At 41.8% G+C, this 17749-nt stretch overlaps 1 protein-coding gene across 6 annotated transcripts in view; it reads left to right on the forward strand.

Annotated features, from left to right (window-relative positions):
- Positions 1-5056: 5056 nt before the first annotated feature.
- AFDN (afadin, adherens junction formation factor) overlaps positions 5057-17749 on the forward strand; it is a 217634-nt gene continuing 204941 nt past the window's right edge. For 5 of the 6 annotated variants that reach the window (XM_077813348.1, XM_077813344.1, XM_077813349.1 and 2 more), the window contains exon 1: positions 5057-5230. In XM_077813348.1, coding sequence (XP_077669474.1) covers positions 5120-5230 — 111 coding nt within the window. In that variant the 5' untranslated portion in view covers positions 5057-5119. Of the gene's footprint in view, positions 5231-5538; positions 5616-17749 lie in introns of those variants that run through there. The other variant, XM_077813347.1, reaches the window with a different exon arrangement.

The following is a 17749-nucleotide window of genomic DNA, read 5'->3' on the forward strand; positions in this document are numbered from 1 at the left end:
AACTTTCTGAAACATTTGCTTTTGAAGCTAAAACTATGCTCAGGACCTGATCCTGCAGGCCTTAGTTGAGCAAAAGTATCATTGACTTCCCTGGGTATTTTGCTGGAGTAAGGAGTTCAAGTCTCGTCCCCATTCTTAGGCCAGTGGTAAGTTATTTTTTGAAAAAAATCCCTTCAGTCACTTTCGGGTTAGCTGTTGAAGGAACACCCCTGCTTCCTGCCCATATTCCGCACCCCCCAACCTGGCACACACACACACATTTTTTCTCCATTAAAAAGATATGTAAGATTTCCTCTTGCACAAAGAACTCAAAAGCTGCGGCTCTTTAGAACTTCACATGTAATCACTGTGTGAGGAATATAAAATGCTTTTAGTATTTTAGTAACAGCATGTTAGATACAGTGCGTGCTTTAAACAGTGTTATATTTTAGTCAAGTAATTCAAGAGCTGACAGGAAGTAGGGCAACCTGGAACAATCATACATTGCTGCAACTAATAATTTAATTTGACCTTATTGACTGATGTGTCACTGTCAATTTAAAAATAAAATCTCTGTCTAAATATTTTTACCTACTGTTGTTACAAGTAGCACCGAACATAACACAGAGATTAGAGGTTACATATTTCTGGTGGGTTTCTTCCCCAGTTTGTTTACATTGTGTGTTGGACGGTACTGTGTATACAGTCTGTTTCTCTTTTCCCTCTTCATATAGTCACCTAATTTCCTCTGTTGTTTATATGGGTCTTTCACAAAGCAACAGGGTAAACCATTTTAAAATAAGAAAATATAATTAAAAACCCCACACAAACCTGCTGCTTGATGCCCTAAGTTTGCAATATTTATGTTGCTTTAATGAAGGAGTTGCATTTCATTATATAAATTACATCATAAACACAAAAGTGGGTAGCTTCAAGTAGGGTTAAGTCATAGTTTCACCCTGAATTTCTTCATAACCTCCAACAGTGTACTGATTGATATGGCACTAGTGTCTGAGGTTCTCTGCTAGGTACATTTCTTAAATGTATATACTGAATTTTGACCACTGGCACTATGGCAGCTGGTGAGTAGCAGCCAGAATCTCAAAAAGAGGGCAGCCCTCCAAACAGTGCCTTACTCTCACCCAGTCCTTAACTGGCCCCCAAAAACTTGGAAGTAGCAGTGAGTGAGCAGCAAGGGACAGGAGCAGAGATGCAGTTACTCCACCCACACAGGAGGAACACTGTCCAGCTGGAGCTGATTTCTGAGATCTTGGCCAGTAGGCAGCTCTCTTTAAACCACTAGTTAGCCTACCATCTGTACACTCTCAAGGTGGTGCCTGTTGCAATCTCCCTTTCCCTCATATGATTGTGATCACCAAACAGGGAAGATCTCTTAAGATCCGCTTTACTCTGTCTCCTGTACAGACTACTGTAACTGCATTTATGTTCAACCCTGCATATTTAATGGCATTAGCTCCATGTATGCTGCCAAAACTGAGCTGCTTATTTTTTCTCCCCAAGCCCCTCTGTCTTTGCCCTTCTCCATTATTGAGGCTAACACAAATATTTTCTTACTCACTCAGCCTAAGGGTAATCTTTAACTTCTCCCTCCTTACTGCACATCAGGACTGTTACCAAGTCTTGCTACTTTCCCCCCTTCAATATTTCAAAAATCTGATCCTTTCTTTCCCTCTCAACAGCTGAGACACTTCTCTACACCCTGGTAATCTTCCATCTTGCTTTTGAAACCATTTCCACCATGGCCTCCCTAATATGCACATTAATTCCCTGCCAATTGATCTGAAATGCACCTGCTAAAATCAGACCATGGCACTCCCCCCTCAAATATCTCCATTATCCACCGTATTAAGTTTAAATTTCTTGGGCTCACCACCTTCAGACCCTTCATAAGTCTGCCCTGGTCTACATCTTAAACCTCATGGTTTTTATATATCCCCCTCGGAACTCTTTTGCTTCCCCAGCCTTGAGACCTGCACCATATCTTTCTTCCATGCTGCTTCTTTGTGTAAAATGACCACTCCACCCCAATGTGCCAGGTTGCCCGTCCTCTCTTCGTTCAAATCACTCCACAAGACTTATTTCTTCTGTGAGTCCTACAAACAAATTTGAGGGAGAAAGAAGACAATAATCTAATATAACAGAACCATAGCCACATACTTTACTATTTTAACCATCATCATTCCTAGTCTTTCCCTCAACCCCCACCTTCTGTTTTATTGTGCTCAGTCTTGTCAGGACTAAAATTAGATTGTAAGCTCCATAGGGAAGGGCATGTGTCTTATTTGTTCAGTAAAGTGCCTGTCACACATTGGGCACTGTATAAATAATCACAACAATGGCTTTTTATGATAGTTTAATTACCTAATCGTCTATGGTTATTTTTGTAAAGTAAATCAAGCATTACATTGTTCATGTAAGGGAAAACAAAATTGGAAAAAGCAATTTTACATCTTGTAAAAAAAATACTCTCCTTAGAGCAGTTTTCCTTTCCCCTTTTCTTCTGTTGTTTCTGCCAGCCTTGTGCCATTCTTTGTCATCAGCTGTTTGATGATTTGTCTAATTTAGAGTCAAATCCAATTGTCCCATTGACTTAAGTGGAGCTATTTTGTGGGAGTAATTTTAGCAGAATTGGGCAATAAGCTGTATTCCCTTCCAGCAGGGACCTGGTCGTCTCATTTTTATATGAAGCATCATGTCCATTTATGGCACAATATAAGTGATAAAGGAAAAAATAAATCTCAAAACAGAAAGATTCCAGAAAATTGTTTTGTTATTAGTCCCTAATAACATTAGGTGATGCCTTAAAGGAAGATGACTTTTGATAATCGCTCTGAAACTCTGTTAAATAATTCCATTTATTATTAATATTATCTTTATGGTCTGGCACAGCAATATTGGGATCAATTTGCACCAGGCACAGAACAGCCTCCTTCCTAATCCCGAAGTTAAACAGCCACTATTACTCATTGCAGGTCTTGAGAACAACTTGGTTTCATGAGTCTGTGGAAGGGGTGCAGACACAAAAGCAACACTCCACTCAGCAAATGTAAGCTGCAAGCAAAGCATACAGCTGTCTGCTCAGGCAGTGGTGGAGGCACAACTACTATAGCATGAAGTTTATATGGTCTCTAGCTCTCTGCAGGCACTGCCAGAACATCCTCTGTTATCTAGTACAGCCGGGCTGCCTTTTTTTTTTTTTTTTTAAAGAAGCTTTTCTTGCTGAGAGCTAAATTTTCCATTTTGCTAAAGGACTGAGAATGGTTGCTGGTATTAGCAGATTTATGAGAATTTCATAGTGGACTGGAGCTTAATTTCTTCTTTTATAGTTCACCAGAGCTTTCAGAAAGCCTTCTAAAATCTCCCAGAAGTCATTGCTTCAGGGCACTGTCCTGGGCACAAGTTCCCACAGGGCTGTGCAACTTCAAAGGTATGACACAGCACAAGTATAGAGGTAGGGCAAAACTGTAAATGACCTGCATCTGTAAAACCAGTGATACCATAGACTACCCACCATTGCTTGTACTTACATTGGTACCATCCCCCACTCATTAAAATCACAATTATATAATTCTCTTCGTGGACAAGGCTTCTGAGTACTAGACTCTCCATTTTAAAATAGCCCAGCCAATGAAAACCTCATCAATAAAAACAATGAATCTGAACTGCTAAGCTAAGGAGGGACTTAAAATACTCTGCCAAGTACATTTCACAGCTCTATCACAACAGACACGATATTATTTTGTTATTTCAGATATTGAACAAAACCAAAAAAATGTTTTGATAATAGGGCCAAGAGTGGACATTCAAGGTAGGGTTTGGTTTTGTTTACATTTTCCAATGCAAAATAAATAAAAACGTTGCAGTACTACGAACACAGTATAGTATGGATTGCAACTGGTTAAAGCCTTGTAACTTCACCATGAAAGAAAACTTGCTGGATTTTGAAATCTAACACAAGTACCTATTGAACATATATATGCAACAGATTTTGCAAAAAAAAAAATATATATTTTTTAAAAAAATTAAAACCTGACATTTTAATATCATCTCAGATTTCTCGCAGGCTGTGCAAATTTATATCAACACGTTGCTCTTATACGGCTGCTTTCATGCCAGGCTATCAAGGCTGGAGAAATGTTATTAAACATTGCCACACCGGCCAGCAAAGTATCATTCTCCTAAATTTACAGGGGAGAAAGGTGGATTGATGGAGAGGTGAAGTGACATGCTCGGGGCCACATGGGGAGCAAGTGGCAGAGCATCAAAGAGAGCCCAGCAATCTCCACCTTTTTCCCCAGCCATGTGCTCCAGTTGCTGGGTTTTTTGTTTGTTCAAAGCGTGAGATTGCCAATACAGCCAGGAAATACAAAGAGCAAAACTGTTATTGCTTCTGATAAGGATACAACCAGTCTGTGTAACCAATCCTCTCAGTGATCGGCGCAGGGAAAAGGTTGCGGTGGGTCCGCCCTTTATTGCTGGGAGTTAAACACAGGGCCCCGATCCTGCCCTGAGAACTGTTGGGAGCGGATCCCTGCTCCGCCCCTGTCGTTCGGGTCGTGCACCAGGAGCGGGCCCCTATTATCAGGAGCGCCCCCTACCCCGGCCGGCGCGCACCAGCGGCGCGGGATCCCGGCCCGGGAGAGCGCATCGCTCCAGCCCCCCCCCCAGCCCCGCGCGCCGGCTGCCCTGGCTGCAGCGGGGCCGAACCAGCCGAGGCGCGCTCCCGCCGCAGTCGCCAGGCGCGGGGCGGCGCAGCCGGGCGCGGGGAGGTGAGCGGCGTGGGAGGAGAGTGCGCGCAGAGGCGGCGGCGGCGCGCACGGGACGGTGTGTGTGTGTGTGTCTCTGTGTGAGGGAGACACCGGGGCAGGGGAAGCGGCTGCGCTCGGCTCCGGGAAGACGCTGCCGAGCAGGAGGCGCCGCCCCGGGTCCCCCTCCTCCCCGCGCTATCACCGAGACGGAGGGAAAGCGCCGGGCGCGCCCGGGGACTGGGATAAAAACAATCAAATAGCGAGGAGCGCCCGCCCCCGACCAGGAGACCCCCCCGGCCCGGCCCGGCCCGGCCCGGCCCGGCCCGGCGGAGAGGCCCCGGCACCGAGCGCCCCGGCGGCAGCGGCGGAGGATGTCGGGCGGCGGCGGCAGCCGGGAGGAGGAGCGGCGCAAACTCGCCGATATCATCAACCACTGGAACGCGAACCGGCTGGACCTGTTCGAGATCAGCCCCCCCACCGAGGTGAGACCCCCCCCCGGCCACCTGCCCCCGCCACCTGCCCCCCCGCGGCCCCCTCCACGCCCCGCACCTGCGCCCGGCCCAGCCCCCTCCGCCGAGACCGGACCCCATGGCCCGGCCGTTGGGACCCCTCCTCCCCCCCCCGCCCCCTCGAGGTGAGTCGCCGCGCCCGGCACAGGCCGCGCCCGCCCCGCCCCCCGCAGCCACCGGGTCAGCCTGGCGCGCCCCTCCCCGATACCCCGGCCCCGCCCCGAGACTGGCGGGCGGGGGACGCGGGGCCGCCAGCCCGGGCTCTGCCCAGAGCCCCGGGGCGCTGTCGGTAGTGCTGGGGTTGGGCAGGAGGGGAGCGGGGAAATGAACATCGACCCTCCCCTCCCCCTGCCCGAAGGTGACTCTTCCCCTGGCCGAGGTGGGGCTGGTGCCCCGGGGGCACGAGGCGGGAGTGATTTTTCGCTCTCAAAATGCCCCCAGAGTGTCGGGTGAGGGGCAGGTTTGCGACCGAGGAGAGATGGGAAAGATCACAGGACCCCCCCCCCCCCGGCTAAGTGGGGACAGGGAGGGACCCTCTGGGAGAGGTGCTGCCAGGGGCTTCAGGGTGATGCAAACAGGAGGGCTGGTTTGTAACGCTTAGAGATGGGAAGGCAGCGGCTGGCGAGGGAAACGCTGGGGGTGTTTTAAATGTTTCGCTTTGTGCGGAAAATGCCCCCTTTAAAACGCAGCTTCCTTTACTTCACTGCTCACGGTGAGCTGTTGGTGAAATCTCCTGTGTAGCTTTCAAAGGGCGTGACGACTGAGCCTTTTTGGCTCAATGTGTTTGAAAACTTTGAGGTTGCCAACGTTCAGTTTAAAGTAAATACCAGGCAGATTCCTAATCCTAAGAGTTCACATGTTGTACCGGAAAAACACAGTGGGTGATTTCTTCCTAATGAAATGGGCGTTTTTTTAATGACTGGAATGAAGCTGGGGTTGTTTTTTAAAAAGTAACATTCAGGCCACACCCCACTGCTATCTCTTGTCATGTTCACTTCAGCTGGTCAGTGTTGTGTGTCTGGTTTGAAAGAGTGTGGGGGAGGGTTTGGGTAGATAGGTTATAGTCCTATTTGTCTGACAGTGAGGTCCCTGCTCATAGGGTGGAGACTGATCATGTGCATGTTCCCAGGGAAAAGAAGGAAATTAACACTAGCTTTTGGCCGGGGCCTGTTTGGGGTTGTTTATTAACAAAGGTCCCAGAAAGAATCTTGCTGCCTTTAAATTGCAGTCCCATTTTGAGTTCCAAGTACAGACTAATACAGAGGTGGGGAACCATGAAAAAGCTAAAAGTAATCTAATATCTTTAAATTATTAGAGCTTGAAAAAAGTAATATATTTAATTGGACGTGGTCTGTTCTATGCACTGCTGTGAACTTATCACCAAGATGAGGGTTCTATGTAATTTGAGGTATCTTGCTGCATTTGTCATAATCCCAACTCCTTGTTTTTTATTCACTAAGTATTACAAAACACATTGATATCTGGTAGGCACTTAATTAAAAATGTAGGGGCTACTACTAATGCAGTTTTCATAGCTTGTTTTGGGAGCAAAGTACTCTTCCAGTGTGGGACTGTTTACTCCTGGGGAAATTCTGCGCATCGTGCAATGCAGAATTTGTGCAGAATTAACGTTCTGCGCAGAATTAACGTTCTGCACAGAATTTCATTTTTTTCCCAGACAACTGGCGCTGTGGAGCTGCTGGTCTCCACTAGGGGATGGTCGACCTGGCAGAGCCTGGCTCCCCAGCTCGCAGTGTGCCTGCATAGGAGCCCAGAGAGGTTGCAGTTCCTGTGTTTGCCGGTCCCGCTTGGTGCGGTGCTGGAGCTGGCAAGTGGTGCCATGGAGAGAGGCAGGAGCAATAGCTGGGAGCTGCAGGGAAGGGCTTCTACTTTCTGGGAGGGGAAACTGAGGGTAAGTGTGGGGGGCATGACTTGAGCTGCTCTGTAGGCGGCTGAACCTTTAAATTGTGCCCCCTCCCCCCACTATCAGCAGGTATGGGTCGCGTCTGCCTGGTGGGACAGTAATGAAGCTGCGTGGAGTGGAGCCTCTGGCAGGGCTCTGGGGGAAGGGAGAGCAGGAGTCTGGGCTGGAGGGGCCCCACACAGCCTCCCCCTTCCCCGCAGTACCCCCAGCAGAGCTTGAAATATGGTTACACTTCCAGGGGCAGGGTGAAAAAAGGAGAATCGACTAAAAGGCGCAAGAGGTAGAGTTTTCCCCCAAGGTGTGCCTAGCTGGCACATGTGACACACCCAGACTGAGGTGTCCGACAAAAGCATAACAGAAACTGGGTTGTCATAGGGGTTTCTTTAACTCTCTACTACTGGGGCAATCTTTTTTGTTGTTGTGTGAATTGTTACATACATACATGCTGACAAATATTTTGAAACAAATTACCAAAATAATTGAAACTGGGGAGATTATATTGTTGTTTTGACAAATAAGATATGCAGAATTTTTAATTTCTTGGCATAGCATTCCCCTAGGAGTAACCTATAGGTTGACACAAAATATCAGTAGTTGAATTTTTACCCATTCCCTAAAAAGAAAAGGAGTACTTGTGGCACTTTAGAGACTAACCAATTTATTTGAGCATGAGCTTTCGTGAGCTACAGCTCACTTCATCGGATGCTGTAGCTTACGAAAGCTCATGCTCAAATAAATTGGTTAGTCTCTAAAGTGCCACAAGTACTCCTTTTTTTTTTTGCGAATACAGACTAACACAGCTGTTACTCTGATACCTATTCCCTGTTATCTTCCCCAGTGTTTCCTATCTCATCTCTTTCTTCCCATTTAGGGCAAATTATGTTTGTGCAGTGTTGTTGTGCTAGTGACAGCCAGCTTGAAAAAATCATTTCTTTAGGTTGGCTTTCTACATTTACCATTGAGATTTACCAGTCTTTGCACATAAGCTACTTGATTGCCCTTTATCATAATGAGAATGAGAAATTATATTTTACTCACCTTGGACAAATAGATTTGCAGTTTAGGCCCAGATCCTGCAAATGTACATGCTTAATTTTACTACTGTGAGTAGTCCCATTTATTTGATTGTGTTTTACAGACATGTAGGCTGGGATTTTCAGATGAGCCTGAAGATAGTACAGGCTCCTGCATGGATGAGAAATAATCAGTTTTAGTTCACACCTGATGGTGTTTCAGTGCAAGTCTATGTGGACACTCTTATTTTGGAATGTATGTTATTTCAGTGCAAGTTTGTGTGGATCAGTCCTAAGGGGATTAGATGTCCAAATTCCATTGAAAGTTTTCACTCCCTTTTGGCTTCTTTGAAAATCCTAACTGTAAAAATAAAACAAGTTATCCACAGGGTTTTGGACAGTGTGATCCATTGGGTAGGGTATGGAATTTGGGTTCTATTCCCAGTTCTCCCTGGCTTGCTGTTTGATCTGAGAAAATTATTTAACTTCTCTTGGCTTCTGTTTCATATACATGCTGTGTGGATTTTTTAAAGTGACATTTTGCTAAAGGGCTTCAAGTTCTATAGATGAACTTTCACTATGTGAAATACAATCAAAATACTTCACAACTTTCAAGATTTTTTGCCAAGTAAAGTGAATATGGCACAGTTAGGGAGTTATATTTTGTTACACTGTGAACAAGCCTCTTTAAATACAAATGTTTTCACAGAAATACTGTGTGGACTTATTGAAAGAAGGTAACATTTACACCTAATAGCATTGTAGGTATTTACATTTTTTTTTAACAATGTGTATTTCAGAAATCTTTTAGTAGTCCATGTTACTTATTAGTGCCCCAGATGTACAGCATGTGACACTTACAGCTATCAAATAAGATTAGGTTCCTGACCCAAGAAGTTTACAAATGAATATAAAATACTGCGGGTTATGACTTAATTTAATATCAGAGCAACTAGCATAAATTGAATTCTTATGTTGTCAAGATCGATGGAAATAGTGGAATTCTGTAATTTCATAGTTCTAAGAAATTTTGCTTTGCTGTGGTTTATGAAGTATTGAGAGACTTGCTTGAATTTGTATTAAACTAGAACTAATAAAAATTGTTTTTAAATATATAGTTTACTATTCAACAATATTTTAAAGAATGCTAGGTCATCTAAGGCACAGCAAGTTGGTTGGGATATCTGAACCAAGTAATGTGTTTATTGTGGTTTGAGGAAATCAACAAAAAATCAAGAGTCCAAAACAAATCAACTCCTCTCCAAAAAGAAAATAGAACTAACAAATTCTTGCACTCTTAAAATTTTGCTTATTTGTTAGTCTATTGCTGGGTTTCTGTCTTATCTGTTTAGAATTTGAGCTTTTTGCAACGTGTCACATTAAGTGCTTGGATATCACCCAGAACAGTGGTGCTTTGAGCTTGATTTGGTACTTTGGGTGCCATAAACCAGATAATATTATTCAGTAGTGAATTTTTTTTTTAGCTGTGTGTAGGTGGGGGGTGCCATTACTTAAATTCAGTTTGCTATAAGAATTTTTCACTGCTAAGTTTTTTGCAGTGAAAATATTTACTTTGTTTACAACATGCTGTTAAGTTTTTGAAGGGAAACATGTTCATTGGACCAAAGAGAGAATTAAAATGACTCCATGGTCGAGTGGTTAGGGCACTCACTTGGGAGGTAGGAGTCGCAAGTTCAGATCCCCCTGGTCAATGGCTTACTATTTATATGAAGAGGAACTGCTTCATCAGGAAAAATTGAGACTTTCCTAGAATATCCCATAGTTAGGGCCCTACCAAATTCACAACCATGAAAAATGCATTATGGACCGTGAAATCTGGTCTTTTGTGTGCTTTAACCGTATACTATACATATTTCAGAGGGGAGACCAGCATTTCTCAAGTTGGGGGTCCTGACCCAAAAGGGAGTTGGGGGTCACAGTAATGCCACCCATACTTCTGCGCTGCCTTCAGAGCTGGGCAACTGGAGAGTGATGGCTGTTGGCTGGATGCCCAGCTCTGAAGGCAGCACCCATATGCAGAATTAAGGGTGGCAATACCATACTGTGCCACCCTTACTTCTACACTGCTGTCTTCAGAGCTGGGCTCCCACCCAGCAGCCACCACTCTCCAGCTGCACAGCTCTGAAGGCAGCGCCGCCACCAGCAGCAGCACAGAAATAAGGGTAGCCGTACCACAACCTCCTCTACAATAACCTTGCAACCCTCCCCAACTCCTTTTTGGGTCAGGACTCCTAAAATTACAATACTGTAAAATTTCAGATTTAAATAGCTGAAATCATGAAATTTACAATTTTTAAAATGCTATGACAGTGAAATTGACCAAAATGGACCATGAATTTGGTAGGGCCTTACCCAGTGGTTAGGGTACTCCACTGAGAGGTGGGAGACCCTAGTTCAAATTCCTCCTTCACATCAGCCAGAGGGGGGAACTGGACTGCATCTCACACATCCTGGGTGAGTGCTGTAACCACTGGGCTAAGACAGGCATCACTACCACCATCTCGTCATTGTCCTCCTCTGGCTATTTAGTCAATCTAGCCAGGGTCAAAAGAAATATTTCATTTAACCAAAATGAATTTTTTCTTGGCTTTTTTGATTCAATGACACTTTGAATTTTCAGTTTTGGTTCAGCTTGACGTGAACCTTTTTTTTTTTTCCCCCAGAACTGCCAGCAAACTGAAAAATCAGTTATTCGCTCAGCTGTATAGGGTACCTCCTTTTTTGTAAAGTGCATTGAGATCTGCCAATGAAAAGTTGTGCATGTAAAAACTAGACGTTGTTGTCTTGATGATAATACACCTTTAACTTTACTACGCATCTTACTCTCAAGTCAAAGTGAAAAAGGCTAAAAGGATTGTGGTTTTCATAATATTGATAATTCAACTTTGTTATCCTACATAACTAAGTTACATATTGAGTTAGATTTATTTTTGGAGAAACGTTTTAGAGCAGTTTTAAGCTTGCCCGAGGGCTGCTGAGTAGGATGGGGGTCATGAACCAAAATTTATTTTATTTAGAATTTCCAGAAAAAATATTTTAATCTAATGACATTTTCTTCATTAACATATATTGTAATTTTCATGTGTATCTCTAAGCTTATGCACAACTTCGGTTAATCTTGTATTTGTTTTATGTTAAATCTAGCTTCTGAAGTCAAATAGATGGTCATTTCATATTTAATAATTATTGTTTTAAAAAGCAGACTTCTGAAAAAATTGTCTAGTTTCATTTAAGTCAAATATTAGAGACTTTTGCCCGCAGATATCAAATCTGCCTTTGTAGGTTCAACAGCAGCATATGTTAGGCTAACTCTGACTGGTTCAGATCTCAACATTGAGGGGATTTGTTGTTTACTTGATTTTTTTTGCTCATTCGGAGACTGTAAGTGCAAACAGAAACTTGGTCTTGGCAGTACATCTCTAAATTGACAGAACTGGCTTTTAAATTGTGTGTATAGAGCTATATATTTGTGTGTGTGTGTGTATGTTTAGGAAAAATGGTGAGATGTTGATTAGATGGGATGGGGTTGGAAATGAGATGTAATTTTTCACCTTTAAGTGATGGATTCAGATCTGATCCTGGGTGACTGATAGAGGTTAAAAGTCATTGTCATTTGTGGGATGTCTGATAGAGCTTATATGAACATGAGTTGATGTTCTAAAGGCCTACTTAAAATTTTTCAGATGCATAATTCCCAATGCATGTAGCTCCATTAATGGTAGCACTGATGGAAGCTGAAGTATAGGCAAGAATTGTGCATTTTTAACACTTTGTCATCCAGCCCTGTGCAGAACAAGGTGAGACAACATGGTGTCAAAAACACTTGTATCTTGTTTGTGCTTTGTGTACACTACAGCTTTCACCCCTTCTACCACTTAAGGAGCTTCACTAGCTAGAAATTATGGGTCTGAAAAAGCTTAAGGCTGTGTTTACTTTAAGATTGCCAATTTCACTAAAACCCAATCTTCCGGGATTCCTGCAAAGAGAATTCATTTTCTATGTTCATTCTGTTTTTGGTGAAGTGGAAAATCTTGACATGCAGTTACCTATGCTGTACCTATTCTTTTAGTGAATAGAAGACTTTACAGTGATTTCAGTCTGACACCTTTTATCGTTTTTTACAAAAGATAAAAGCAGTGATACCTTTTAAAGTTATTGTTTAATGATTTATAGGTCAGTTACATTTAAGCTTGTACTATGGAATTACTCATTTGGCTCACCATTGATTCACAATTTTCCATGAAAGCTGGGTTGAAAAGCTAATTTATGGAAAAGCAGGTGATGAAAATCTGCTTGATTACATTAAGGGATGCTTTACTTACAAAAGCTTCTCCTTAACTGAGTAAAGTGAATGTGCAGTCTTTGCAAACTGAACATTATTGTAAGCTGCCTTGAGAATCATAATAAGTGTAAGTTCTTGACTGCTATATAAAGCATAGCAAAGACAACATAGCAGTGGCCTGAAGGTTTTTCATTGTTGGAAGATGCACTATGTTGCTCTCTGAATATTTCTTACGTAAATTACTACTTGGGTTAGTGGCTAACTAATTCTGTAAAGTTCAGACGAATACTTTTTTAAAGAATTCCCTCCTGACAGGTGAATTTGTAATTGACTAAAGTGCTGCTGACTCAGTTGAGAAAAATGAGTCCTTTTGAAATATTAGGGTGTTAGGTTTAGGAAAATGTGCTTTTTCTGACAATAAAACGTGAGACTTCTTGATGTCTTCTATTTATAGCAGGTTTAACAAAATAAAGGAAATGGAATACACTTTTAAATTTATATATAATGGTGCCCCAGTAATGCAAAGATACCAGAATAACAATTTTTATGTCCCTCCTAATCAAAAAGAAATGTGCCCATCCATATGGGTTATGAAGATCATCTGAAACTTAAAATAATTTTAAGAATTGAATAAACTGACCATGCTGGCTAGTCCGTGTGCTAGATGGAGAGGGTGGCTTCTGTTCTAATGGGAGGGATAGTTCAGTGGTTTGAGCATTGCCCTGCTAAACCCAGGGTTGTGTGTTCAATCCTTGAGGGGGCCATTTAGGGACCTGGGGCAAAAACTGGGGGTTGGTCCTGCAGGTGGTTGGACTAGATGACCTCCTGAGGTCCCTTCCAACCCTGATATTCTGTGATTTCATCTTGGCTTGTTTTAATTTTAGTAGTGTAAACAGCGAGTATATGTCTGTGAAGGAAAACACTGTTGCATTTAACGTTGTGTCAGAATGTTTTTTATTTGAACAGATGCTTTATTAACTAGGGGAAGTAAGGTGATGACTCACAAAACCCAGAGAGGTGTGTGAGAAATAAATTCCAGATTGGCAAGTGTGTTACGTTGCTGAAGGTGGAGTAGGAAGCCACAGGATGAAGTAGTAATTTAATGATATGCCATGCTGTTAGTGAAGTTAGATTTCAGGTATGTAGGAGGGCAGTTAAGTTTTCAAAAAAAACAGAGGTATTTTAAACTTCAATGGAAGTCTCTTGAAATATTTTTAAGCAAAATATACTTGTGCCTAATATATGGCAGAGTTTTTATGCATAATACAGTTACGTAAAGTTCATTTCAGTGAGCTAAAAATACAGGAAATATGAGAGATTTTACTGTTAGCATGTAAATGAATTAGTAGAGTCTATTGACTTCTACTGTTGAAATTGTTGCTCCATTGTTAATATGGTCACGCAGATACCACTTTTTCCTCAATATCCATTTTGCATTAAAAAGGTTAAAGATATTGCTGATAGTCAGCTATATAAAGTGTTAAAAGGATGCTTAACCACATTAAGTGAAGACAAGAAGAGATTGCAAGACATAAAAAGGTTCAAGAATTCCCAAGTAGCTGGAGAGTGAAATTTCACTGCTTCTGCTCATAATGGCAAATATGAAACTGTTATGACTATCAGTGTCACTCCTGCTTTTCAACATGTAGTGTCACCCAATCCTCAGATATGCAGTAGTCATAGTTCTGTGCCCAAAATATGGATAATTCCAGGCAAACAAACACTAACGCAAAATTTAAGGTTGAAAAATCAAATACCACAAAGTCAAGAAATGCAGAGGTAAGGCTGAGTGTTCAACCTTAACTCTGCCTCCTTAGGGAATTTGTCTTTTAAAATATAATCTGGTGGTAGTGCTACAGTCAACTTACTTGTCCATGTTACCACACCCCTGTTATCCTCTCTGAATCATGTTGCTGGCTCTTTCTGTTCCACTGCATTAAATCCAAGCTTCTTGTTTTCCCATTGGAAGCCAGCAAAATACTTGCCACCACAGTAGAACCTCAGAGTTATAAACACCAGAGTTATGAACTGACTGGTAAACCACACATCTCATTTGGAACCAGAAGTACGCAATCAGGCAGCACTAGAGACGGGAGAGGAGCAAGTACAGTACTGTGTTAAACGTAAACTATTAAAAAAAAAAAAGCGAAAGTTAAAAATAAAGATTTGACAAGGTAAGGAAACTCTAAGCCGTTTTAATTTAAATGAAACAGGCAAACAGCAGTGTTTTTTCTCTGCATAGTAAAGTTTTCAAGCTGTATTAAGTAGTGTTCAGTTGTAAATTTTTGAAAGAACAATCATAATGTTTCGTTCCGAGTTACGAACAACATCCATTCCCAAGATGCTCGTAACTCTGAGGTTCTACTGTATTTTACTTACCTGACCTAGTCTCTTATTGCCTAATTTCCTCTACCCATGGCTATATTCTAGCCATTGCTGTGTCAATACAGCATTTGTTTTGATTCTTGCAGCTGTTTGTATCTTTCCCTGTGCTGCTCCCTAGGTCAGGAATTACCTTCCTGAACTGCAGTTATTCTTTAATTGTTTAAATCCCACCTTAAACCCCATATTTGCCACAATGCCAACAAGAAACGAACTGACTAAGACTCTTATTTAATGTTTTAAAAAAAAATGCTATGCATACACTTTCAGGAACTGTGTAATCTTGTTGTCTGCTCTCTCCTTGTCTACTGTTTTGGAACTTCATTGTCATAGTTAGATTGGAAACTCTGGGATGGGAACAGAGATGTATTTGTGGCTGGTCGGTTTTATTTTATTTTTTTAATGAGACTGTATGTTGCCTTACGCAATTCTTGAAGATGATTTATTCAGCATCCAGGAGACAACATATATTCTCTCAGTGGGAGAATGTCTTCACCATATGATTTAACAGAGTTGCTTACTGTAACCTCAGTCATTGAGTTGCAGCCAGACCTCAGTTTTTCTTCACTGGTATGGTAGTCTGTCCCCCTGGTTAAATTAAAATCCCTCCCTCTTCCAGGTTAAATTAAAATCCCAAAGCAAAGGCTTCTTTCCAAAAAGTCTCTTACTATTTTTGGGCCCCAGCCCTCTTGTCAGTCTGTGACCTTTTCCTTCTCCTTTTCCCTTGCATTAGGAGGTCGATACTCCTTTGCCTCTTTGTGGAGGGAGTCTCCTAATGCTGCCTCTAGTGGCACTGTGGTGCCATAGGGGCACCCGGGCCCTTCCTCTACAAGGGACTCCAACCTGGGGGCCCACAACCGTGAAGAAGCTAATTGTGCCAACCTTATGTTCCTATTTCACTTCTCCCCTCCACACCTCCCGGACTACTTTTTTCCCTGGCATGCTTGCTTTACTGTTGCTTAGGCCTTCTGCCCAGCTCTTCCTCAGAGCATATTTAGCCCAGTTCCTTACCCTTGTTCCTTCTCAGCCAGGAACCACACCTCAGGTCCTACCCAGACTTTTGTCGTCATCTCACTGGAGAAGCCCTACCAAACAAGCTACGGCTTTCCCCAGTTCTGTCTATATGGACCAGAAGAGAGATCTTTTATTATCCTCTTTCCCAAGAAGCCTTTCTGTGGTCACATGTTTTCTCTGGAAACTACAACCTTCAGCATACCTGTCTGTAAAGGACCAAACTGTGTAACAAAAGTGTTTAGCCTAAGGCTGAGGACTTAAAAGTCTCAATATATACCATTTTATGTAGGATAACTGGAAATAAGCTGTGTCAGGAAAGTAACGTCAAAATGTTCCCAGAGTTTCTTAGAAGTTTTAAACAATTAATATCTTGACTTGTTTTTATTTTGGGGTGAATGTTGTTCATAAAAAAAAGAAAAGAAAAAAAGAGAAGCTTGATGAGAGCATGTTACTGTGTGATTAAGGACATTATATACTCTTCTCATGTAGACATCTGTTCGAGTCATGAACCTTTCTGGAGCAGAGCTTACTACTCATGGCTACTTAGTTCTTGCCAAATAGTCTAGCCGCTTCTTAGTGCAGTCCAGTATATTAGGACTGGATTGTTGTCAGTTTGTTTTATTCTCAAGATGAAGTGTTAAATGTACTAAAATGCATATATTTGGGATGGCTCGGAGAGCTCATTTGGTATTGATTAGCAACCAGATGCTTTTCCTTCAAGAATGACGTTTGTCTATGTTCTAGTCCATTATACATAGGCTTATGTGATTCTGCTGCCCACAGATTCTGCTGTTTGCAGAATCAAAGCTTTCATTTAAAAAAATGTAAATGTCTAGCCCTTCTGTTTAGAATGTGCCTTAGTAATGTGATGTGATAGTTTTTTTCTTCTGAATCTACAGAAAGCTGGGAACAATAGCTGTGAGCTGTATTATCTGCCTAATTTAGTGTTCACTCTGAAGCCTAATTTCCATTTAACTGTCAGCATTAATCATTTCACTGTCATACATTTTAACAAAATCACCCAGATAGTGTTTCTGTAAAATTATTATTGTTAATTATTTATTTTATTGTAGTGCCTAGGAGCCCCAGTCATGGATCAGGACCCCATTGTTGGATACAGTGCTGGATGTTTGGGGCAGGAGTGGTAGTTGAGTAGCTGGTTGCTGTCAGAAAAGATTGAGATGAGGAAATATTAGTTCAGGCTTCACAAATTTTCATGTTTATTTGCCCAAAAAATAAAGGGAAAGCAAATATGTATTCCATTTTTCTGATGTCAGAATCCCTGGGTGGTAAAAATCAACTGTCTCTTACTCAGCAGATTAAAACCTCATGATTTCTTCTGACAACTTATAAAATGCAGTTATGTGGTGTTAATATCAACATCTTGTTTACATAGAAAATTTGAGGATGTAGTAAAACTAAAAAAAAAAATTCCAAAAATTGAAAATTTTATGATCAAATAATACAATATTTACTGTACTAATTGTTTTATTACTTCTTCATGCAAGTTCAAAACCAGAGGATTTGATTTTAATTGGAAGCAGAATAATTATTCCAGAATAAAAATTGCTCTTATTCTGGAATAGAGTGCCTTTATGGGGAGCTATTCAGGAATAGCTGCTGAGGAATAGTTTATTTTGCAATAGATATTTTGGTCATTTCTCCCATGTAGACAAGGTCTACATATTTGCAAGATTAGGACCCAAGTTGTTTTCTTCACTTATATGTCTTGTTATTTTTACTTTTGTGTTTAACATTTCGTAACCAGAGTTAAGTAGTAAGTTACTGACAGATCTTTCATTAGAATTTCTTGGTGATTTTTTTTTTTTGGTTATGTTTGCCCTGGTTATGTTCTG

This window comes from Eretmochelys imbricata, chromosome 3 (assembly GCF_965152235.1).
Source record: "Eretmochelys imbricata isolate rEreImb1 chromosome 3, rEreImb1.hap1, whole genome shotgun sequence".
Classification (NCBI taxonomy): Eukaryota; Metazoa; Chordata; order Testudines; family Cheloniidae; genus Eretmochelys; species Eretmochelys imbricata.